At 42.3% G+C, this 25,903-nt stretch overlaps 1 protein-coding gene across 4 annotated transcripts in view; it reads right to left on the bottom strand.

Moving 5' to 3' along the window:
* Nucleotides 1-705: 705 nt before the first annotated feature.
* Nucleotides 706-25,903, bottom strand: part of C4H12orf75 (chromosome 4 C12orf75 homolog) — a 45,661-nt gene continuing 20,463 nt past the window's right edge. Inside the window, exons 2-6 of one of the 4 annotated variants that reach the window (XM_056574492.1) lie at nucleotides 12,672-12,696; nucleotides 10,500-10,535; nucleotides 7,445-7,515; nucleotides 4,212-4,314; nucleotides 706-1,969 (exon numbers count right to left, since the gene is read on the bottom strand). In XM_056574492.1, coding sequence (XP_056430467.1) covers nucleotides 4,244-4,314; nucleotides 7,445-7,515; nucleotides 10,500-10,535; nucleotides 12,672-12,696 — 203 coding nt within the window. In that variant the 3' untranslated portion in view covers nucleotides 706-1,969; nucleotides 4,212-4,243. Of the gene's footprint in view, nucleotides 1,970-3,409; nucleotides 4,350-7,444; nucleotides 7,516-10,499; nucleotides 10,536-12,671; nucleotides 12,697-25,903 lie in introns of those variants that run through there. The other 3 variants (XR_008892728.1, XM_056574491.1, XM_056574489.1) reach the window with 3 other exon arrangements.

Below are 25,903 nucleotides of genomic sequence, written 5' to 3' on the forward strand. Positions count from 1 at the left end.
GCTGGGAGTTGTAGTTTTGCAACAACTGGAGGAACCCTGGTTGGGGAAACACTGCCTTCTTGGTGATACAAATAACGTGATTATTTTTTTTTCCTGTAAAACGGCTAACAAATTCCTTTTATTCTGTGATATCTGGCATAAAGTTGTTAGCAGCAGATCCTTTTAAGTCCTGTAAGTTGCAAGGTAAGACTTTCAGCACATCCCACTGGTACCTGGGCATTTTTTGCAGTGGGCAGGATCATTGTCCTGCTATAATTATAGTTTTTTATTTTAAGGTAAAGCGGGTATAATACAGATGTCATCATTTAAGGTGAAAAGAAATCCATGAAAAAGTCATAAATTCCTTATAGCTAATAAGTGGATTTGGTCTCCTCTTTAAAGGGGTACTCCGTCCCTAGCTTCTTATCCCCTATGCAAATGAGATGGGATAAGATGTCAGATTGGGGGGGGGGTCCCCCGGGATCTCGGCTGCAGCACCCCCCTATAATTACTGCACAGAGTAAATACAGAGGCCGTAGCATAGTGAGGTTATGGCTCCGCCCTCTCGTGATGTCACGGCCCGCCCCGCAATGCAAGTCTATGGGAAAGGGTGTGACTGCCACCACGCCCCCTCCCATAGACTTGTATTGAGGGGCAGGCTGTGACATCACGAGGGGGCGGAGCAATGACGTCACGATGCTCCGGCCTCTGGAGTGAGTTTGCTCTGTGCAGTAATGATAGCGGGGTGCTGAAGCGGAGATCCCGGGGGTCCCCAGCGGTGGGACCCCCTCGATCTGACATCGAGAATAGGGGATAAGATGCTAGGGGCAGAGTACCCCTTTAATGGAGAGTGGCCAGACCCTTCCTGATCTTTTATAACATGGCCGACTGACACAAAATAGAAGTCTTGTGAGGAGAGAAATCATATTCCAAGGGAGTTGAAGGCCTGTTGGTTCATACACCATAAGAGGGATTTATCAAAACCTGTACAGAGAAAAAGTGGAGCGGATGCCCCTAGCAACCTTTCAGAGGATTTTTTCTTTGCTTCTTTCATTTATAAAAAAATTAAAAAAATCTGGTTGGTTGCTATGGGCAACTGCCTCGTATTTCCTCTGCAGAGGTTTTGATACCTCCCCTATGTTTTAAGCATTGTTTTTCCGGCAGAGAGCCAGTTAGCTCACACAAATGACAAAAATACAGAAAAATCTTTTTATTAATTCAGAATGTATAAAATTCACAGTTTTGCTATTAGTGTAAAATCTACATAGAGCATGGCTGCATTCATATCATCCAACCATATTAGTTACAGCAAGCCTTTCCTTAGAAACAGCTCCTTATCGTCATGTTCAATGCAATTGGGTCACACGTTAGAACCGAGATGTGAAATCCTATACCAGCGGTCTCCAAACTGTGGCCCTCCAGATGTGGCAAAACTACAATTCCCAGCATGCCCGGACAGAAACAGGTCCTTATCGTCATGTTCAATGCAATTGGGTCACACGTTAGAGCCGAGATGTGAAATCCTATACCAGCGGTCTTCAAACTGTGGCCCTCCAGATGTGGCAAAACTACAATTCCCAGCATGCCTGGACAGCCGAACAGAAACAGGTCCTTATCGTCATGTTTAATGCAATTGGGTTACATGTTAGAACCGAGATGTGAAATCCTATACCAGTGGTCTTCAAACTGACCCTCCAGATGTGGCAAAACTACAATTCCCAGCATGCCCGGACAGGCGTTGGCTGTCCGGGCATGCTGGGAGTTGTAGTTTTGCCACATCTGGAGGGCCACAGTTTGAAGACCGCTATCCTATACTATGTTTTGTCTTCCTAAGGCAGCTGTAATGTTTGTTACAATATATAAGTGCAGTAGAAGTTATGTAGGTCACAGCCTGAATGTATCTGTAACCTCGGCGAAAACCATCATCTGCATGGATTGTTTTTATGCTCTGGATGTAAACAAGATCTTCTTTCAAGGACAGGAACCAGACCTTGAAAATTGGAAGAAATTGAAATAAAAGGTATGTAAGACGTTTGCCAAACTTTCACCATACTGAGATTATTTGTATGAAACTGGATAAGGTTGAGTTCACATCTCGTTTTTGCCATGCAGTGACATATATATGTCAACGTTAAAGGGGTATTCCGGTGTGAGGTGGTTTTTTGCATCCCCGTAGATCCATGCGTCCGCTCCTCCCCCAGCTCTCTGAACATTCCCGAAGCTAGAACTGGGGGAGGGCAGAGCAAGGGAAGGGAGGAGGTTCACGCCCCCTCCCTCATCTCCCTGAGCTCGGCTGGACGCAGATCTCTACGACACGCCCCCTCCCTGAGGACATAGATCTCCACGGCAGGTCCCCTCCCTCATCTCCCCTCCCTGAGGACGTAAATCTCCACGGCAGGTCCCCTCCCTCATCTCCCCTCCCTGAGGACGTAAATCTCCACAGCAGGTCCCCTCCCTCATCTCCCCTCCCTGAGGACGTAAATCTCCACAGCAGGTCCCCTCCCTCATCTCCCCTCCCTGAGGACGTAAATCTCCACGGCAGGTCCCTCCCTAATCTCCACGGCAGGTCCCTCCCTCATCTCCCCGAGCTGAGGACGTAGAGCAGTGTTCCCAATGAGCTCTATGTGTAAAGGGGGACATACTGCACGGGCTAAAGGGGGACATACTGTATGGGCTAAAGGGGGACATTTAGCCTGTACAGTATGTCCCCCTTTAGCCCGTACAGTATGTCCCCCTTTAACCTGTACAGGATGTCCCCCTTTACACATAGAGCTCATTGGGAGCACTGCTCTATGTCCTCAGCTCGGGGAGATGAGGGAGGGGACCTGCCGTGGCGATCTATATCCTCAGGGAGGGGGCGTGCCGTAGAGATCTGCGTCCTCCGAGCTCAGGGAGGGGACCTGCCGTGGCGATCTATATCCTATGGGAGGGGGCATGCCGTAGAGATCTGCGTCCTCCGAGCTCAGGGAGGGGAGATAAGGGAGGGGGCGTGAACCTCTATTCTGTGCCAGGCACTGCCTCGGAGACTGGGACGTGGCGTCACTGCCACGCCCCCAGTGACGTCACGCCATGCCCCCTCCATTCATGTCACGACCCTTCCCCTAGACATGAATGGAGGGGCGTGACGTCACATCCCCGTCTCGTAGGCAGCGCCCGGAACAGAATGCCAGGGCCTACACCGAGATCGCAGGGGTCCCTAGCGGCAGGACACCTACCATCATACAATTTATCCCCTATCCTTTCCCTATCCTTTGGATAGGGGATAAGATGTATAAAGCCGAAATACCCCTTTAACTGCTAAAAATAGAAAGAAATGTATGTTAGTTTTTAGCAGACGCCTATGATTTTCAATGTATATACATCACATTCATCTAATCCATTTTATTTATTTTTTTAAGAAAAAAATATGGATCATTTTTGTTGTCACACAGCTTTCAATAAAGTTGTTGAAGGAAGTTGGGCAGTGTTCAAAGTTCCTCCCCTTGATTTTTAGCATTTTCTGAAACTTGTTGGGAGCTCCCTGTCAATGAAGGAAGTGGCTACATGATCAGAGAAATTTTCTATATATAGTCATAAAAACGTATATTCATGTATGCATTATTCATAGACTTTCATGTAACAAAAAAAAGGATGTGTTGACTTTATGTTGAGAAAAAGTACCCAAAAGTGTGGTAGATCATGCTTTTGTATCTTTTGAAAAACGTTCGACAAGTTAACACCCCCCCCCCCCCTCCTTTTTTGTTTTGTAAAAAAAAAAAAAAACTTAGCCTTACTCTCTAAGAGACACAGTATATTCCTTAGTTACAGGCACCTATCATCACTACAGTATTTTCACAAGCCTACCGTTTTTACATAGCCCAATTCATTTATAAATCTAAAGTGGAACTATTACCTAGCTTAGTCTGTATTCACATGTTAAAGCTAATTAGCAGTGCCTCAACTAATTATTGCAAGCGTTTTTGCCGGAAAAGAACAAAATTGCAGTAAAGGTGATCACATGCGGTAAAAGAGAAAAAAACTATGCAGCAATTAGATTCAGTACCACTAATTAACTGTTACGTGTGAACACAGCCTACAAAACACATAAATCCTCATAATTCCACTATTGCATTCTTCCAGACTACCTTAGTACAATAAAATTACATAATACATCAGTGGACCAGCAGCTGAGATGTGACCAACAGTGTCCACGAGAGGTCACATCAGAACTCTGGACTCACAGTTACCCGTACTTAGTGTTAAGAGTTCTTAGGAAAGCAATGTGCTAGCAGACATTCTCCGGTAGAGGTAGAGGTGATCCAGGCCTTGCATTCAGTGCTTTCGATTGGCTTGGAGCTGCAATCATTTAGAGACATTTGTTACATACGTTCCTGTGTGTATGAACGAGAGAGAAAATGAATTCATTGATGTCACATTTGTTTTATAACCATGCTTATCCTTTCATAATATTGACCCTACAGGAGGTCTGGATCATTTGAACTTCCCAGCAATAAGAGTAAATTATAAGGGGAGGGGGGGGGGGAAACATAGAAAGTGCTCTAAAATATAACTTTTAATAGTTTACTTATAAAATGCACCAAATTTTGTGACCCATAAAATAGGATTAAATGTGAATTGCATCAATATATGTATAGTCCTAAGCCCAACGCGTTTCCACTGCATTCAGCAGTTACCTCAGGGGACAACTAATATAGGCACAATGGCTCAAATGGTTAGAGTTTACACCAAATGAGTAAAATTTTTACACAAAATGATCAGCCATAGATGCAGCTGTTAATACACATTTGTTGCTATGGCAACCATCATAATGCTCAATTTTATGTTTTAGATAATCTTAATAAACAAATGTTGCTGTGGCAACAATCTTCCTATCACCGGACCAAGAAATCTCTCATGGACACCTCAAGGTCCATGGGATACGTTTATGTTGTCCGGTCTCCAGATGGAGTCGAGCGCACACCCACAATGGTGGGGAGCCTATTCTGCGGCTACGAGCGTTCTGCCAGAGTGCTCGAAGCCTGAGAATAGGCTCCCCACCATTGTGGGTGTGCGCTCGACTCCATCTGGATACCGGACAACGTAAACGTATCCCATGGACCTTGAGGTGTCCATGAGAGATTTCTTGGTCCGGTGATAGGAAGATGGTTGCCACAGCAACATTTGTTAAGATTTTATAACCATGCCTAAAGATTTAGTTAAACAGATCAGTGTTAAATACCATCCGGATGTAATGGCATCTTTCAAGGGTTTAAAAAAAAGAAAAAAAGAAAAGAACTAATAAAATGAGGATTTTCTATTACACTAATGTTAGGGCTTCAACTGCTGAAATTAACCTGGAACAGTAGCCTAAATTAAATTTTCATCAAAAATAAAATATTGTTTGTCCAATATATTGATTCTGCTGAGCCGGCCTGCTCTACTTTCTCTGATACCGGCTGTAATACTAAAATAAATCTTTCCCTTAGATATAGGAAAAACAGACGGCTTGAAGAGGGAAGGGTGGGCTTTTAAAGTAATTACTCTACAGGGTTTGATGAAATATATCGGGCCGGCCTGGACTTATGGTGGTTTAACTGTAATTATATTTGGCATGAGCTTGACCCCTGACAGACATGCAGTGTCATAATATTCTCTCTAGACGCACTTATAAAAATAGCCAAAATTTTACATAGAGTGACTCCTAAAGCTGGCCATAAACTGAACTATGCTTAAAATGTACTTATTATCTTTGTATATGCAATCCTACAGGTGTATATTTTTTTCTTTTTTATTCAACTGGTTTTTTAAGAATTTTTTTTTGAAACAGATATTTGACAGTAAAGAAAATATAAGGTGTACAATTTTCAATAGTCACCTAAGCATATATATTGTGAATGTAAAGAAACTATAATTATTTAATTATACGATGTCCTGTCACTGTATAACGCCCGTAATGAATTAAGGGCATATACGGGTGCTAACGGGCAGTTACAAAACCCCATAGGCTGCAATGCAATTTAGTCACAGCCGTCAGGAGTTTTGCAACTGCCGGGTTTTGCAGCTGTAGTGACGGAACATGCGACGGAAGTTTGTAAACGGAGAAATTCATAGTGTGAAAGGAGCCTGAGCAGCACAATTTACAACCAACAAACAAAAAAAAGTGAAATGTAACATTGAATGTGATTTAATTTTTGGAAAAATAAATCCACAGTTGCTCTTTAACGTTTATAATTTACAAGGATTAAGGGAATAAATGTGAGATGGGGGAAATCCAACTGCTAGAACCTCCCACGATCTAAAGAATGAGAACACAAGTTTTTGTTATAAATGGAGCTGCAAGTTGCACAAAATGCGTTGCTGCTCCATTCATTCTCAATGGAAGCTGCTGAAGAGAGCCAAGCACTGTACTTTGGCAGCTCCATAGACAATGGGTAGAGAGATGGTGCACATGCTTGATACACCACTCCATTCATAACAAAGACCAGCGGCTCCTTTCTGAAGATCAAGGGGGGGTCCACGTGGGTCCTGTGAATAGGGGATAAGTATTTTAAACTCAAGATATCCTATTGAGTAGAAACAGTACTCACTGAAACCCCTTAACTGCTGTTCCACTGGTGCCAAGATCCCCACTTCCTGGTCCCAGTCTTAAAATGCCCGCTAGGCCATCACTGGCGAAAACAATGACCCACCTCTGGCATTGAGTAACTGAGCAGGCGCTTCTTGTGCATTGTTCAGGAGACCAGTGGGTAACTTGGCACTGTAGGAATGCCAGTACCACTTTTTCTTTTTCTTATTTTGGGCCACCAGACAACTCCTTTAACTGTGATTGTATGTAGGGATGCAATGAGGATTAAGAGTAGATACAACCCCTGAAAAGATGGGGAAATATATCAAAACTTGTGCAAAGGAACTATAGTAACTATCCAGATTTCAGCTTCTATTTAAAAAGGAAAAAAAAAAAACTAAAAAATGAAACTGAAATATCACTGGTTGGTAATGGATAACAGCTCCACTAAACCTCATCTATCTTTTATATGGGTTAGATCTACCATACACTATATTATGAGATTAATCAGCATTTCATAAAAAAAATAAAACAAGAAATACTCAAAAATTACACTTCACTTATATAGTTTAATATATTCAACTATTGCGAAGACCGAAGCAAATGTTTGGTCATCATCTACTGAATACCATACGGTAGCAATATTCCAGCTAAAGGTCACTTATTTCATTACACGAGTGCGTCTTGTAATACTCTATAGTTACATTTCATTGACAGTTGTTCCTGTACAGAATTACTTGAAGGAAGCTTGACAGGATAATCTATACGCTGATATACAGATTACAGCCCCTCGACAATTGTGGTGTTATCATGCATGGGACAATAACATTAAAAGGAGAATTCAATAGGGCACGGGAAGGGGTTTAACATTTGAGTGGTTATAATTTTTTTTTGTATTTAGTTAAAAAAATTAATAAATACCTTCTGCTTCTCTTGAATCTCTACATGTAGATGTGTCTGTTGGGAGACCAACATATACTCCTCCATAATTCCTCAAAGAAAATACATTAAAAACACTGAATAAATAGAACAAACATTATATATTTATTTTAAGAAAGGGGCAGAGTGGGTAAAAAAATGGATAGAAATGAGGTGGGTTACGGCTATGGCCAATGTTTGGCTGAGTGGGCATTTCCTGTGTTTCAAGATGAAAGAAGGTAGTGAAGATCAGGGTAGAACAGCAATTATACATCCCAATGTTTTCAATTGTTCACACTATGTTTTTACAGTAGGCATTTTAAATCCAAGTGGAAAGGCCTAACTGTATAACATGAATTCTGTGTGGAAAACATGTCAGGAAGGCAAAACATGGTACAGCCACACTGTCTTTCCTTGCGTTTGAGGTAGTGTTGAGTGGCATAGGCCATATTCGAATTCGTGAATATATGGACGAATATTCGTCATATTCGCGAATATTCGCATATTCGTAATTTTCTCGTTTTATTTTCGCATATGCGAATATTCGCGTGTGCGAAAATTAGTATATGCGAAAATTCGCATACAAAAAAATTAGCATAAGCGAAAATTCACATATGCGAAAATTAGCATATGCAAATTTTGCATATGCGAAAATTCGCACACCGGTCTCACACAGTAGTATTAGAGCCTTCTTACACCACATAAGCTGGAAGCAGAAAGGGATGATCACTGTGATGTGTACTGTGAAAAAAATAAAAATAAAAAAAAAATAAAAAAAACGAATATTCGTAATTACGAATATATAGCGCTATATTCGCGAATATTCGCGAATTCGCGAATATGCGATATTCGCGAATAAAATTCGAATTGCGAATATTCGCAAGCAACACTAGTTTGAGGTAAATGAGTTGCATACAGTTGCACTACAGTTGCACTATAGGAATAAATATTAGGGGAATGTATACAATCTTATAGGGGGACATTTATCATTGTTGCTTAGGTAAGCGAGTTCTGTAGTCTTTTTTTTTTTTTTTTGGTTTTGCTTATGTGTGACATTTATCAAACTATCACATAAGCAAAAAAAACTATAAATCGCTTTTGAATACCATTTTTTTAGCACACATAAACAAAAACCAATAAATGACTTCAGAACATCACTTTGTAGGTTTGAAAAAAAATGTAAGATTGTAAGATATATATATATGTGTGTATATATATATATATATATATATATATATATATATATGTTTAATTTTTTTCCCCACTTTTTTCCCCCTAAATGTACTAACCCATTTTTTTGTTATTTTTTTTTTACTTCTCATTTCAGATCCAAGCATCCTGTGGACTACTTTAGATTCGGAGAAATATGACCAGTGTTATTTTGGTTTAATGTTAATAAAATGGTTAACGAGGGCTTGTGTGTGGGAGTGTTTTTTTTTTTGAATAATTTTTTTTTTAAACGTGTTTTTATTTTTTTATTTACTTTACAAGCTTAGTAGTGGAAGCCATCTTATAGATGGAATTAATTACTAAGAGGGGGCTTAGCCACAAAAACAGCTAGCACTAACCCCCAATTATTACCCCGGTACCCACCACCACAGGGGTGCCGGGAAGAGCCGGTACCAACAAGCCCGGAGCATCAAAAATGGCGCTCCTAGACAGCAACAGGCTGGCGTTATTTAGGTTGGGAGGGCCAGTAACAATTGTCCTCGCCCACCCTGGTAATGTCAGACTGTTGCTGCTTGGTTGGTATCTGGCTGAGAATTAAAATATAGGGAACCCCACATTTTTTTGCATAAATAATTAAATATTAAAAAAAACGCATAGGGTTCCCCCTATTTTCATTCTCAGCCAGATACCAACCAAGCAGCAACAGCCTGACATTACCAGGGTGGGCAAGGACTATTGTTACTGGCCCTCCCTAGCCTAAATAATGCCAGCTTGTTAGCGCCTAGGCCAAGGAGCTGCCCCACAAGCCCTCGATAACCATTTTATTAACATTAAATAAAAAATAAAAACGCTGGTCAGCGACGTAGTCCACAGGATACACTGATCTGAAATGAGAAAAAAAAAAAGAAAAATAGGTTAATACATTCATTGTCACCCACCCGCACATCTACCGTGCAGCACGACTACAACTCCCAGCCTGCCCTTACAGTAAGGACATGCTGGGAGTTGTAGTCATGGGGTGCAGGAGATGTGTGGGCGAGTGAAAAGCTTGTCACCTACTCCCCCACACTGCACGACTACAAAACTCTCAGCATGCCCTTAGAGTAAGGACATTCTGGGAGTTGTAGTTGTGCGGTGCAGGCGAGTGATAAGCTTGTCTCCTGCCCCCGCCTACAACTCCCAGAATGCCCTTACAGTAAGGACATGCTTGGAGTTGTATTTGTGCGGCAGGGGCAGGTGACAAGCTTGTCACATCCCCCTCCCCTCCCCCCGCCTACAACTCCCAGCATGCCCTTACAGTAAGGACATGCTGGGAGTTGTAGTTGTGTGGAAGGGGCAGGTGACTGCTTTACATTTACCCCCCCCCCCCCCCCCCACCCCACCCAGCCGCACATCTACCGCCTATGTACAAGACCAACTCCCAGCATCCCCTCACTGTATGGGCATGCTGGGTGTTGTAGTCTTGCAACAGGTAGCAGAGAGATGGGAGATGTGCAGTGTGGGCGAGTGGGAGTCAAGGCGGGAGGGATGTAAAGCAGTTTTCCCATCATTGTAAGGGTAGCGGGGATAATATAGGACGGAGACATTATAGGGGTGTAATATCATATTTCCCACTGGAGCCATGATCACGGCTGCCAGCGGGAAATATAAAAAATTGCTCAAGGATAAATCCCTGACCACTGCAAAGTGAAAAATTAAATTCATTTTCGTAAGCTCTTTTGTAGCTTTTTGCTTACAGCCAAAAATCGCACAAAAATTAGCTTAGGCGCTTATGTGACTTTTTGTGCCACTTTTGTAAGCAAAAAAAAAGAGCTCTAAATCCCTTAAATGTCCCCCATAATGAACAAAACTAGAACTGGAAATCGAGATGAAATTCTAGACTAAATACCTGTGTTTGTCATCTTGTGACGTGGAATCATCTGACCTGTAAATCAGAAGGAGACAGTAAGGCTGTATTCACACTGGGATTCTGTCACACAATCTTTAGGAAAATGGATCTGGTAAAATGATGTCATAAGTACATGTGAAGATTGCACTGGTAAAATCTCATCTCTGACCATCTCTGGTTTTATAAGAGGAAAGATCACTGAAACATCTTTGGTGCAGCACATAGAAAATAATTGTTGGAAGAACTTCCAGTCAGCGGGTCTACAGGTTTCTGAGGAAAAGGATTATCTCGAACCCATCAAACCTGTCAGTCTTGGCTCCCTGTTTGAAAAATGATTCAATACTGTTTGTAGGACCGAATGTAGAGATGAGCGAACTTACTGTAAATTCGATTCGTCACGAACTTCTCGGCTCGGCAGTTGATGGCTTATCCTGCATAAATGAGTTCAGCTTTCAGGTGCTCCCGTGGGCTGGAAAAGGTGGATACAGTCCTAGGAGACTCTTTCCTAGGAATGTATCCACCTTTTCCAGCCCACCGGAGCACCTGAAGGCTGAACTAATCTACGCAGGATAAGTCATCAACTGCCGAGCCGAGAAGTTCGTGACGAATCGAATTTACTGCAAGTTCGCTCATCTCTAGCCAGGATGACACCAGTGTTAGCTTTTCTGATGTTCTGCTCACTGAAGTAGAGTAAAAAAGAATCTCATATCTGTTTCATGCCAGACACCAATAGTATCAATAGATCCGTTGACTTTAATGGAGTCCGTTGTGTTTCTGTTATGGTGTCCAGCGTTTTACTGGAAGTATAGCAGCATGCTGTGCTATTTTGTCTGGTATCTTTAACACAAACGGCAACAGAGGCATCAACATTTGTGTAAACCTAGTTGTTTGCATAAAGGTGTCTAAAAGGCATAAACAATGTCACCCAAGGCATTTTTGGCAGAATTTTGTAGCAAACTAAGCCAGAATTTTGGTGTATCTGGAATAGTCAATCTGCTCTCATACACATTTAACTTAGTATGAAATACAGTGGTCCCTCAAGTTACAATATTAATTGGTTCCAGGACGACCATTGTATGTTGAAACTATTGTATGTTGAGACCAGAACTCTATGGAAACCTGGTAATTGGTTCTAAAGCCCCAAAATGTCATCCAAAAATAGGAAAAAGTGAGAATTAAACAAAAATAAGTAGATAACTAATATTGATAAAGCAAGTCCTTACATATAAAAGTAAGAAAGATCTGCTGGGAGCTGTAAATCACTGTCTATGTCAGTGTTTTCCAAGCAGGGAGCCTCCAGCTGTTGCAAAACTACAACTCCCAGCATGCCCGGACAGCCAAAGGCTGTCCGGGCATGCTGGGAGTTGTAGTTTTGCAACAGCTGGGGGCACCCTGCTTGGGAAACACTGGTCTATGTAGAGGACAGGAGCTTCTTCGGGGACCTGTACAGTACATGCAATGTCCTAAAAAAGTAACATGGAGCCGCCCTCACCTGGTGTCCAAAGAAGCAGGTAACCCTCGTACAGGTAAAGAGTACAGAACATGTAATACCTCCCTGTACTGTAGGGGGCACTACCAGACATCAGTCAGTGCATACACTTCAGTAATACAGGTGCTTTACCTGTAAATTGCCCATTCTGATTGATCAGTTCTTTCGGCCATTGACAAGTTTCACAGATCTGGACTGTCTTTGTCCAGATTGTCATTGTATGTTGAGTCTGGTTTAACTTACAATGGTCCAGAAAAGACCATTGTATGTTGAAACTATTGTATGTTGAGGCCATTGTAAGTTGAGGGATCACTGTAGTCTTGATTAAAGCTCTGATCCCAACATATCAGAGACTTTTTAGCCAACACAAAATGTGTTGGTTTTTGGGCCATAATGGGGCCATATTTGGGCTGTTTCACTTCTCAATAATCTGCGTGTGCACATAGCCATATAGTTAGTTAGTGTTTTTTTTCCTATAGATGTTTATGAAAAGTCTTATCCAATTAAACATCAGTATAGATTGTTCAAAATGTATGTACAGCAACACGCTGGGTAAAATCCTCCTTCTAATGAAAGGTATATAGAAAGCATACATAATGCATATAGAAGTAATGAATCCATCCAGTGTAGTACAGTAAGACATATGAAGCCCAACCAGTGCCCTTTGTACATAAGATACTCACGTGTCTTTTTCAGGACCTTTGCAACCTAGAACGTAAAAAGAATACAGGTTAGTTTAGTAACTTAGTCATTTAGTGTAATTAAATAGTAATAATAGTTTAACGTTGAAGAAAAAAAAGAAAGATAGCACTCACCCAGTAAAATGAAAAGATCCTCTTTATTGAAACTTCATTAAAACGTGCCGGGGCTCTGGTAGGGAGATGCGGTCAGCATCCGCAGACTGACCGGCTGAAGCAACGTTCCTTTTGCGGTTCTGAACGCTGAGGCTTGAAAAAGCAGGCAGAACCATGAAAGGAACAGTGCCTCGCATAATCCGGTCCGTCAGCGGATGCTGACCGCATCTCCCTACCAGAGCCCCGGCACGTTTTAATGAAGTTTCAATAAGGAGGACCTTTTAATTTTTCTGGGTGCTATATGAGTGCTATCTTTCTTTTTTCTTCAAAGTTATGCTGTTGACGTCAGTCTGGTTTATAGATACGCACCCCCAGTGGTCACAAATAAAAACGGATCTGCGCTTCTAACCTCAGTTTGTAACCCCGTAGTTTTTGCAATGGTGCCTGCCATATCTTTTTCAGCCTAAGCTTTGTAATAATAGAGTTGTTTATGCTGCGGTTTGTACTTTACAAGCAACACAACTATTGAAAATCCATAAAAGACATTCCTGAGTTATGAGGATCTTTGCTCCCAAATACAATAGGTACAGAAAGGTCACACAGCAATACACACAATATGTAAAAACTATTTCCATGAAGCTAAACACATGCAATTGTCCAAAATGTCTTCCCTTTTCTAGAACTAAAGACCTTGGGCCATCCCCTGACAAAGGCCCACACAAGTACCGTATTTTTCGCCGTATAAGACGCACTTTTTCTTCCCCAAAACTGTGGGGGAAAAGTTGGTGCGTCTTATAAGGCGAATACACACCTATCGCGGCGGTCCCTGCGGCCATCAACGGCCGGGACCCGCAGCTAATACAAGACATCACCGATTGCGGTGATGCCCTGTATTAACTCTTCAGACGGGGCAATCAAAGCTGACAGCCGCGTCTGAAGCGAAAATAACACTAACCCGGCTGTTCAGTTGGGCTGTTCGGGACCACCGCGGTGAAATCGCGGCGTCCCGAACAGCTTACAGGACACCGGGAGGGACCTTACCTGCCTCCTCGGTGTCTGCTCCATGCCGGGTTCCCCTGCATGGCCGGCGCTCTCCTTCGTCATCATCACGCACGCCGTCCCGTCATCCAATAGGAGAGGTGTGCGTAGCGGCGTCATGGCTGCGACGGAGAGCGAGGATACCGGGCAGCAGAGACGTTCCGGAGCGACGGGGACACCCCGGGGATGCGGCGACATCCAGGGCAGCAGTGAAGAGCTACCTCCTATACCAGTGGTCTTCAACCTGCGGACCTCCAGATGTTGCAAAACTACAACTCCCAGCATGCCCGGACAGCCAACGGCATGCTGGGAGTTGTAGTTTTGCAACATCTGAAGGTCCGCAGGTTGAAGATCACTGTCCTATATTTTACATTGTATTTGGTTTGGAATCTTTATTTTCTAGATTTTTATCCTATAAAATGAGGTGCGTCTTATATGCCGGAGCGTCTTATATGACGAAAAATACGGTATCCCTCTTCCATAAAATGTTAAACAGTCAGTGGAGTTTTACAGGTATTCACCAAATACAGATTCCTCCATCAGATATCAGATCATCTGTCTTGGTATAGAGAATGGAGGCTACTGAAATAACAGATGCTAGTCATGTCCACGACCACCAGTGAATCTGATGACACCAGAGAATCTAATATATATCACAATTTTAGGGACAAGCCCCTCAGGACTGCCCTAAACTACAGTCTACTGCCTACAGTCTTGTTAAAACTTAGCTTTTATTTATTCTTTGTATAAACGAGGAACTTAAAGTGCTTGTGGTATGTAAAGTGAAGAAATAAGGGGGGGTTTGGATTAAAAATCCGGCCAGCCCAAGTGCGTGCACTTAAGTGCAGATTTGCTTGTCATTTAGACCAAATAAGCAGTTTATCAATGTACCGCTACCGACAGCGCCACCGCGCCTCTCAATCGCAGCGGAACACTGGAACACTGCTGAAAAGTACCGATATTTATAGTGCCGCTGGGAATACCGATATTAAAATAATGCCTCCTAAACTAACGTTTCGCCCGTGGACCGGGCTTTCTCAAAGTAGTGAGGTCCGGCGTACCATGCCTGTCCAGCATATTTATACACTTACCAATTAAGTCCTACAGGTGTCACTTCCTCCGCGCGTTCTCCCGTCTCTTGCCGCATCACTTCCGATGCGACATAGTGCGTCCTAATGTTTACATTTTTTGAATCTAAGACTTCTGATGTAAGAAATGTATTGCAACAAGAAACGTTTTAAAGATGCATATACTTGGCCAAATACATTATTACCGGCAAGGTCAATCACTAGACAATAATGTTTCCCTTTGCAATAGATAACATGAGATACTGTATAATGTATCAACAAATCATTAACCGAGCAGAGGTGCAAGGCGGATACTGAAAAACAATAGCCCGGTAAGAACAAGCCAAAATCAATGGAAGAGTTCAATGTTACTCAGGTAGTCAATCGTGCATTTTCCTAGATCCATACTGCAAACCAGTAACAGAAAAACCTCTTCCGGTAGAAGATGGAAATGATTTTCCGTCACACAAATTTCAACAGTGAATCTGCCATGTGTATATTTATGATCAGGTCAAGTGAGGTTGAAGAGGATGTAGAATACTGGAACAATTATGATAAAGATGTCATCCGCATGTGTGTGGTAGTTTTATAGTTCCTTCATAATTCTTAGGAACTTGTATCAAGCTGTTCTGAACCACTTGACTTGAAGGGTCCATAATAGTTCACAAACACTTTTAGTAACTCAATAGCATTTGTAACTCAATAGCAAGTTAATATAAAATAAGGTACAAACTTGCTAAACTTACTATTTTGGTATTTTGCCATCTTCATTTTCTCCCTCCAACAAGTGCCGAATGGGAGCAATTATGGACGGGTTTCAGAGAAGACCCATGTTATGGCACTATAGAGGCTGTGGAAAACTTTAATTTTTTAATCAACTGGTGCCAGAAAGTTAAACAGATTTGTAAATTACTTCTATTAAAAAAATCTTAATCCTTCCAGTACTTTTTAGGGGCTGTATACTACAGATGAAATGCTTTACTTTTTAGATTTCTCTGATGTCATGACCACAGTGCTCTCTGCTGACCTCTGCTGTCCATTTTAGGAACTGTCCAGAGCAGGAGAAAATACCCATAGCAAACATATGCTGCTCTGGACAGTTCCTAAAATGGACAGCAGAGAGCACCATGGTCATGACATCAGAGAAATCCAAAAAGATAAACATTTCCTCTGTAGTATAAAGCCCCTACAGGGGAATCTGTTTAACTTTCTGGCACCAGTTGATTTAAAAAAAAAAAAAAAAAAGTTTTCCATGGGAGTTCCCCTTTAATCTTACCCAAATGCCCATCACTGCTCCTGCTTCTGGTGTTATGCCACAGCTAGATGGAAAATGTCACATAAGAGCCAGTAGATTATTATCCATGGCCTATTTTTCACTTAATGGTCACTGTCACCAATAAAGTCCAGACACCTCAAAAATTTTGATTGCATCTGGTCTCAGTCCTGAGACCTGCAGAGATCATGAGTTATATACCAGTGAAGTGAATGGCATTGTGCTCCACATCTGATAAGTCACTTACTTCTACAAGGGGAGTATTGCTCCAACTCCCCCCAATCCATGTTGTCTTTACAATTGGCAGAAATCTCCAGCATTTGATGACAAGGTGAACCCTCGATTTCGTTCACTAAACGCTGGTGATATCTGGCAATTGTAAAGCTAACATGGGGACTTGGAGACTTACTCCCCTTGTAAAAGTGACTTCTGAGATAAGTTCTGCTACATTGCTATACTGCATAGGAATATTGGAGGGAATTTACAACTGGATTTGGACATCTTTTTGTATTGTGAGAAGATGCATATTTTTATATTTTTTTTGCTTTTTAACATCCATCCTTTCACAGTTTGTGTCTATACTGTGTTGGCATTCTCCAGTTTTTGTAATGTAGATGTGTAATGTAATTAAAGTAGTTCTTAACCCCTTAAGGCTCAGGGTTTTTGCCATTTCATTTGTTCCTCTTCACCTTTTAAAAATCATAACCCTTTCAATTTTGCACCTACAGACTCATATGACGCCTTTTTTTTTTTGCGCCACCAATTCTACTTTGTAATGACATAAGTCATTCTACACAAAAATCTACGGCGAAACAAGAAAAAAACATTGTGCGACAAAATTGAAAAAAAAAATACGCCATTTTGTAAATTTTGGGGGCTTCTGTTTTCAAACAGTGCATTTTTTTGTAAAAATGAAACCTTAGCTTTATTCTGTAGGTCCAGACGGTTAAAATGATACCCTACTTATGTAGGTTTGATTTTGTCGCACTTCTGGAAAAAATCATAGCAACATGCACGAAAATGAATACATTTAAAAATGTCCTCTTCTGACCCCTATAACTTTCTTATTTTTCCGCATACAGGGATGTATTATTTTTTGTGCCGTGATCTGAAGTTTTTATCGGTACCATTTTTGTTTTGATCGCTTTTTATAAAAATGTTTATAGTATAAAAGTGACCAAAAATACGCTATTTTGGACTTTGGAATTTTTTATTTACATGTACACCATTAACCGCGCAGTTTAATTAACTATATATTTTTATAGTTCGGACATTTACACATGCGGAAATACCACATATGTTTATATTTATTCTTATTTACATAGGTTTTTTTTATGGGAAAAGGGGGGTGATTCAAACTTTTATTAGGGAAGGAGTTAAATCATATTTATTAACAATTTTTTTACACTTTTTTTTTTTGCAATGTTGTAGCCCCCACTGATTCAATACACTGATCAATGCTATGCCATAGCACTGCATTGATCAGTGTTATTGGCGCTCCATTGCTCCTGCACGGAGCAGTGAATCAACGATCGGACAACGAGGAGGCAGGTAGGAATCCTCCATTTTACTTTCACTTTAGACACGGCGATCAACTTTGATTGCTGCGTCTGAAGGGTTAATACCTGGCATCACTGCGATTGGTGATGTCTGGTATTAGCCGCGGGTCCAGGCCATTGTTAGCCGCCGGGACCGACCCGATATGAAGCGCATTATATTGTGGCATCCGACGCAGGACGTAAATATATATGTCCTGCGTCGTTAAGGGGTTAAAAGAGACTTTGAATTTTCCTAATCTTTAAGGGTGCGTTCACAGGCTTTTTGTTTTTGCGGGTTTTCCGCTGCATATTTGAAAGGGGGCAGCCTCTGCTCGGCTGTCCGCAGCAGATTTTCCACGGAGGAATTTACGCTGCGGAAAATCCGCCGCAAGCCCCGTTGAAGTCAGTAGGGACTGCGGCGGATTTTCCACAGCGTAAATTCTGATGCGGAAAATCGGTTTCGGACAGCCGAGAAGAGCCTGTCCACTTTCAAATATGCAGCGGAAAACCCGCAAAAACTAAAAGCGTGTGAACGCACCCTTAAGGGGTATTCCAGGAAAAAACTTTTTTTTTTATATCAACTGGCTCCAGAAAGTTAAACAGATTTGTAAATTACTTCTGTTAAAAAAAATCAGTTATCAGCTGCTAAAGTTGAGTTGTTCTTTTTTGTCTAACAGTGCTCTTGGCTGACATCTCTGCTTGTCTCAGGTACTGTCCAGAGTAGAAGCAAATCCCCATAGCAAACCTCTAATGCTTTGATCAGTTCCTGAGAAAAGCAGAGGTGTCAGCAGAGAGCACTGTTGTCAAACAGAAAAGAACAACCCAACTTCAGCAGCTGATAACTACTGGAAGGATTAAGATTTTTTTAACAGAAGTAATTTACAAATATGTTTAACTTTCTCGAGCCAGTTGATATAAAAAATTATAGGCAGTTAAGGGGTTTGCCATGCACTTTACTGGCTTATAACTCAATCGCAGTGGATCTGAGGACAGAGACTTGATGCGATCTAGGTACACTTTAAACTGGAGACACACATTAAAGGGGTATTCCAGGATTTTTGACGGTTTTCTCACAATTCTTATGTGATTTTCACCCCAATATTTATTTTTAACAGCATACAAAATGACTGCTGTCTCGGATTTTTCCCAGCTTGCAATGCGGTCGAGACCTGACTCACCAGCCAGCTAATGACAGGGAGCCTCTCTGCTTCAATGGGTGGAGAGATCAATCTGCAGCTAATGTAACAGCTGTAGGCACCCTGATTGAAAACCACAGGTCTGCAGCTCATATGTTTCAATGGGTGGGGTGGCTGATGTGTGGGAGGGAGGAAAATGGTATCATGGAATTTGTAGGCAAACAAGAAAACTGAAAACAGGAAATACAAGTTCACAGAAAGCGAGCCACATTGTTATGGTAATCTCACAGCATAGCCATTTAGCCCAAGACAAGCGCAGATCCTTCCTAAGCATGTCCATTACTGTCTGCCAGGTACGTACTACAATCACCTTATGGTAGATAACCCCTTTAAATATCCATCTAGTTTGGCAATGCAGAGCCACCAGTTGATGGGGTGCTCTGGTGGAATACAAATTCCAAATTTTAAAACAACTGGTGCCAAAAAGTTATACAGATTTGTAAATGACTTCTATTTAAAAATCTTAATCCTTCCAGTACTTATCAGCTTCTGTATACTACAGAGGAAGTTGTATTTCTTTCTGGAGTTCTATTCAGTCTGACCACTATGCTCTTTGCTGACACCTCTGTCCATGTCAGGAACTGTTCAGAGTACAAGCAAATCCCTTATAGCAAACCTCTCCAGCTCTGGACAGTTCCTGAAACTGACACAGATAATTAAATGTGTACCTCTTTAATGTGTATGGTGGCCTCTCAATTATTTACAGTGGCAGATGTCAGGGCAGAGAAGGACTGGCCATGTTTAATTTTAACAGCCGATCCTTTTCTTCTCAAGGAGATAAGCTGTTGTCAGTAGAGTCTGGGGGAATCCTTCTTTCCATTCCCAGTGAAAATAAACGAAGGTCTGGCTGAGCCAAATTTTCAGGTGTATAGTTGGGGGTAGACAGAAATGTCAAGAAAACAAAAAATAAAGGAGAACTCTGGCAAAAATTAACTTATCCACAGGATAGAAGATAAGTAGCCGATCGCAGGGGGTCCGACAACTAGGACCCCCTGTGATCTCTGGGAGGGGACCCCGGCTCTCTCACTGAGGATCGCGTGTCATGTACCGGTAGACGGCATGCGCTCCATTCATTTCTGTGGGAGCGCCTATGATGCCAAGTGCTGGACTCGTGTCTATTCTGCACTCCCATAAGAATGAATGGAGCATGTGCTGCAGCTCACACTCCTCACTGAGCGCCTGGTCCTATTCGGGTGATCCCATCTTAAAGGAGATCTCTGAGGGCTGGGACCCCCGCCGTCAGCTACTTAATTTTTGCCGGAGATCTCCTTTAAGCCAACAGCTCTCTTATGTGTGTCCAGCCTCATTAGCACATTCTTGTCCACCAGCTAAAGCATCGCTGAATGGAATCATTTAAATACCACCTAAACCTCCATGTTAATAGTTTCCAGAAAGTAAAAGATTTTTTTTTACTATACTATGTAAAAAGCTAAACCCCACACACATACTAAAAGGGGAATTTATTATAACTTGTACGCCAGAAAATTGGTGTACAAAAGTCACATATTCAGTCCAAAGTTTGAGCAAATATTTGACGTTTTTTTTTTTTTGGCTGGTTTATGTCCTTCTTTCTAGTTTTCTTTTAAGTGGGAAGGGCCGCACATTTACTATCATTTACCCCAGAAACTGGCATATATTATAGACGACATCTATGCCAGCTAAAAGCTGCCACGAATTTTACTGTGAGGCAAATGGACAGTCATCAATGTGCCAAAAGTTATTAAGATGGCAGCACCTTTTAAAGGGGAACTCCACTGAAAAACATCTTATTCCCTCTCCAAAGGATAGGGGATAAGATGCCTGAGCACGGGGGTCCCGCCCCTGGGGACCCCCATGATCTCTGGCGCGGCACCCCAGTCATCTGTGCACGGAATGAACTCCACTCCATGCCGGATGACTGGCGACTAAAGCCGTCACGCCCCCTCCCATAGACACGAATGGAGGGGGCTGTGTGTGACGTCACGAATGCGTAAGCTCCAACCTTTCGTGTTCCGGACGCCGATGCTGCCGGCCTGGAGATTGCAGGGGTTCCCAGTGGCAGGACCCCTGTGATCAGACATCTTATATCCTATAGTACCTCTTTAACCCCTTTAGGAGGCACTTAACGCACCAGGACGTACATTTACGTCCTGTACATAACCGCAGGCATCGGAGCGATGCCCGTGTCATGCGCAGCTGATCCCGGCTGCTGATCGCAGCCGGGATTACATACTTGTGCGCTGCTGCGGGGATCCGATCATTCAGAACGCCGCACGGAGGTCCCCTCACTTGCCTCTGTCTGGCTCCCGGCGTCTTCTGCTCTGGTCTGAGATCGAGCAGACCAGAGCAGAAGATGACCGATAACACTGATCTGTTCTATGTCCTATACATAGAACAGATCAGTATTAGCAATCATGGTATTGCTATGAATAGTCCCCTATGGGGACTATTCAAGTGTAAAAAAAAAAAAAATTTGTAAAATTTAAAATTAAAAGTAAAAAGAAAGTGAAAAATCCCCTCCCCCAATAAAAAAGTAAAACGTCCGATTTTTCCTATTTAAACCGCCCAAAGAGCGTAAAAAATAAATGTAATAGACATATTTGGTATCGCCGCGTGCGTAAATGTCCGAACTATTAAAATAAAATGTTAATGATCCGTACGGTGAGCGGCGTGAACGTAAAAAAAAAAAGTCCAAAATTGCTACTTTTTTAATACATTTTATTTAAAAAAAATGTATTAAGTTTTTTATATGCAAATGTGGTATAAAAAAAGTACAGATCATGGCGCAAAAAATGAGCCCTCATACCGCCGCTTATACGGAAAAATGAAAAAGTTATAGGTAATCAAAATAAAGGGATTATAAACGTACTAATTAGGTTAAAAAGTTTGTGATTTTTTTAAGCACAACAATAATATTAAAGTATGTAATAATGGGTATCATTTTTATCGTATTGACCCTCAGAATAAAGAACACACATCATTTTTAACGTTAATTGTACGGCGTGAAAACAAAACCTTCCAAAATTAGCAAAATTGCGTTTTTCTTTTTAATTTCCCCACAAAAATAGTGTTTTTGGTTGCGCCATACATTTTATGATATAATGAGTTATGTCATTACAAAGGACAACTGGTCATGCAAAAAACAAGCCCTCATACTAGTCTGGCGATGAAAATATAAAAGAGTTATGATTTTTAGAAGGCGAGGAGGAAAAAACGAAAACGTAAAAATTAAATTGTCTGAGTCCTTAAGGCCAAAATGGGCTGAGTCCTTAAGGGGTTAATAAAATTAGCATCTTGCGCTAGAGCATTCTCCCATATGGGGGTATTCTCATTACAGGATAGGAGATATCAAATTGACCTGGGGTGTCTGACCACACAATTTATTGCAAGAACAAGTGTACCCCCTTTCTCGTGATAACCTTAAGAAGGGAATACCCTTTGAATCAAATAGTAAAGTAAAGAATGTATAAGGTGTACTCAGGATATCTTCCATAGCAGCTCCTTTATTTTAAATGAAAAAAGTGCACAGAGAGATCTGATCCAATAGAGTATTGATTGCTATACAAAGGTCAGCATACGGCACAGTGTAGAATAGGAGAAAACAAGGTATATACAATGGATATTTAGTTAGTGGCACCACTGTAGAATCGATACAGTATACATGTTTATAAGAATATCATTGAATTTATTTATTAGGTCCAAAGTGTAGTCATGTGATGTGAAAAACATGTCCTTTCATGGCACATGGCTTTAGATTTTTAGAGGAAATTATAAACTAGTAGTAATAATAAAAAAAATAAAAAAATAAAACAATGCACACCTATTATTAGAGGATGTGTTTTAAGTAAACATTACCTTTGCAATTTTTTACTGCACAATGGTCAGCGCTGTTAGAACAAGCTGTTTAAGTTTAATGGACATACTGTTTGCAGAGTCATCCTCTTATAACAACATTTGCAACCATGACCTATATTCTGCAGGGACAAAAGTGCACTTTAACTACGTAAAACAGCTTTTACAAACAGGAACGTACTAAATGCTAACCTCTAATTTGCAGACTACATTAGAAATCCTGCCGGGCCATCAGTACTTTTTTTGTTCCATAATTGACAACCTCAATAAGAATAAGCACATTCCCTCGTACTATATATTTAGTATGAAGAAAATATTTTCACTCCCACTTTTGTGTGCGGGGTTACATATTTAGACTTTTATATTCTTAATTCTATAAATAATAGACATTTGCTCTTATCAACATTAAAGGATAAGTCACGTGCATAAAACTTATCCCCTATCCGAAGGATAACTTTTAGATCGCGGGGAGTCCGAGCGCTGGGGCCCCCCCTGCGATCTCCTGTACGGTGCCCCTGTGCTGTAGCACAGGAGCACATCACGACCCTCGCCTGAAGCGGAGGCTGACATGCCCCCTCCATATAGTTCTATGGTATAGTTCTATGGGAGAGCCGTTGAGCAACCTTCAAAATTATACGGCAAAACAAAAAAAAATTGTAGGACCAATTTTCTTTTTAAACGCCATTTTGTAAATTTTAGGGGCTTCCGTTTCTACTCTGAGCACTTCTCGGTAAAAATAACACCTTATCTTTCTTCTGTGGGTCCATACAATTGAAATGATACAAACTTCTATACAGTGGGGCAAAAATAGTATTTAGCCAGCCACCAATTGTGCAAGTTCTCCCACTTAAAAAGATGAGAGGCCTGTAATTTTCTTCATAGGTATACCTCAACTATGAGAGACGTAATGCAAAAAAAAATCCATAAAATCCCATTGTCTGATTGTTAAAGAATTTATTTGCAAATTATGGTGGAAAATAAGTATTTGGTCACCTACAAATAAGCAAGATTTCTGGCTCTCAGAGACCTGTAACTGTACGAGTCTACTCTGTTCTCCACTCGTTACCTGTATTAATGGAACCTGTTTGAACTTGTTATCAGTAGAAAAGATACCTGTCCACAACCTCAAACAGTCACACTCCAAACTCCACTATGGCCAAGACCAAAGAGCTGTCAAAGGACACCAGAAACAAAATTGTAGACCTGCAACAGGCTGGGAAGACTGACTCTGCAATAGACAAGCAGCTTAGTGTGAAGAAATCAACTGAGAGAGCAATTATTAGAAAATGGAAGACATACAAGACCGCTGATAATCTCCCTTGATCTGGGGATCCACACAAGATCTCATCCTGTGGTGTCAAAATGATCACAAGAACATTGAGCAAAAATCCCAGAACCACACGGGGGGGGGGGGGGTCGGGGTGCTAGTGAATGACCTGCAGAGAGCTGGGACCAAAGTAACAAAGGCTACCATCAGTAACACACTACATCGCCAGAGACTGAAATCATGTAGTGACAGACGTGTTTCCCTGCTTTAGCCAGTACATGTCCAGGCCCATCTGAAGTTTGCTAGAGAGCATTTGGATGATCCAGAAGAGTATTGGGAGAATGTCATATGGTCAGATGAAACCAAAGTAGAACTTTTTGGTAAAAACTCAACTCGTTGTGTTTGGAGGAGAAAGAATGCTGAGTTTTATCCAAAGAACACCATACCTACTGTGAAGCATGGGGTTGGAAACATCATGCTTTGGGGCTGTTTTTCTGCTAAGTGACCAGGACGACTAATCCTTATAAAGGAAAGAATGAATGAGGCCATGTATCGTGAGATTTTGAATGAAAACCTCCTTCCTGGGTCTTTCAGCATGACAATGATCCCAGACACACCGCTCGGGCAATGAAGGAGTGGCTTTGTAAGAAGCATTTCAATGTCCTGGAGTGGCTTAGCCAGTCTTCAGATCTCAACCCCATAGAAAACCTTTGGAGGGAGTTGAAAGCCCATGTTGCCCAGCAACAGCCCCAAAACATCACTGCTCTAGAGGAGATCTGCATGGAGGAATGGGCCAAAATACCAGCAACAGTGTGTGAAAACCTTGTGAAGACTTACAGAAAACATTTGACCTCTGTCATTGCCAACAAAGGGTATATAACAAAGTATTGAGATGAACTTTTGATATTGACCAGATACTTATTGTTACGCCGAGCGCTCCGGGTCCCCGCTCCTCCCCGGAGCGCTCGCTACACTTCCCTCACTGCAGCGCCCCGGTCGGTTCCACGGACCCGGGGCGCTGCGTTACCACCTCCGGCCGGGATGCGATTCGCGATGCGGGTAGCGCCCGCTCGCGATGCGCACCCCGGCTCCCGTACCTTACTCGCTCCCCGTCAGTTCTGTCCCGGCGCGCGCGGCCCCGCTCCCTAGGGCGCGCGCGCGCCGGGTCTTTGCGATTTAAAGGGCCACTGCACCGCTGATTGGTGCAGTGGTTCCAATTAGTGTTTACACCTGTGCACTTCCCTATATCACCTCACTTCCCCTTCACTCCCTCGCCGGATCTTGTTGCCCTAGTGCCAGTGAAAGCGTTCCTTGTGTGTTCCTTGCCTGTGATTCCAGACCTTCTGCCGTTGCCCCTGACTACGATCCTTGCTGCCTGCCCCGACCTTCTGCTACGTCCGACCTTGCTTCTGTCTACTCCCTTGTACCGCGCCTATCTTCAGCAGCCAGAGAGGTTGAGCCGTTGCTAGGGGATACGACCTGGTCACTACCGCCGCAGCAAGACCATCCCGCTTTGCGGCGGGCTCTGGTGAAAACCAGTAGTGACTTAGAACCGATCCTCTAGCACGGTCCACGCCAATCCCTCTCTGGCACAGAGGATCCACCACCTGCCAGCCGGCATCGTGACAGTAGATCCGGCCATGGATCCCGCTGAAGTTCCTCTGCCAGTTGTCGCTGATCTCACCACGGTGGTCGCCCAGCAGTCACAACAGATTGCGCAACAAGGCCAACAGCTGTCTCAACTGACTGTTATGCTACAACAGTTACTACCACAGCTCCAGCAATCATCTCCTCCGCCAGCTCCTGTACCTCCTCCGCAGCGAGTGGCCGCTTCTGGAATACGACTATCCTTGCCGGATAAATTTGATGGGGACTCTAAGTTTTGCCGTGGCTTTCTTTCCCAATGTTCAT

The sequence above is a fragment of the Hyla sarda genome, chromosome 4 (assembly GCF_029499605.1).
Source record: "Hyla sarda isolate aHylSar1 chromosome 4, aHylSar1.hap1, whole genome shotgun sequence".
Classification (NCBI taxonomy): Eukaryota; Metazoa; Chordata; class Amphibia; order Anura; family Hylidae; genus Hyla; species Hyla sarda.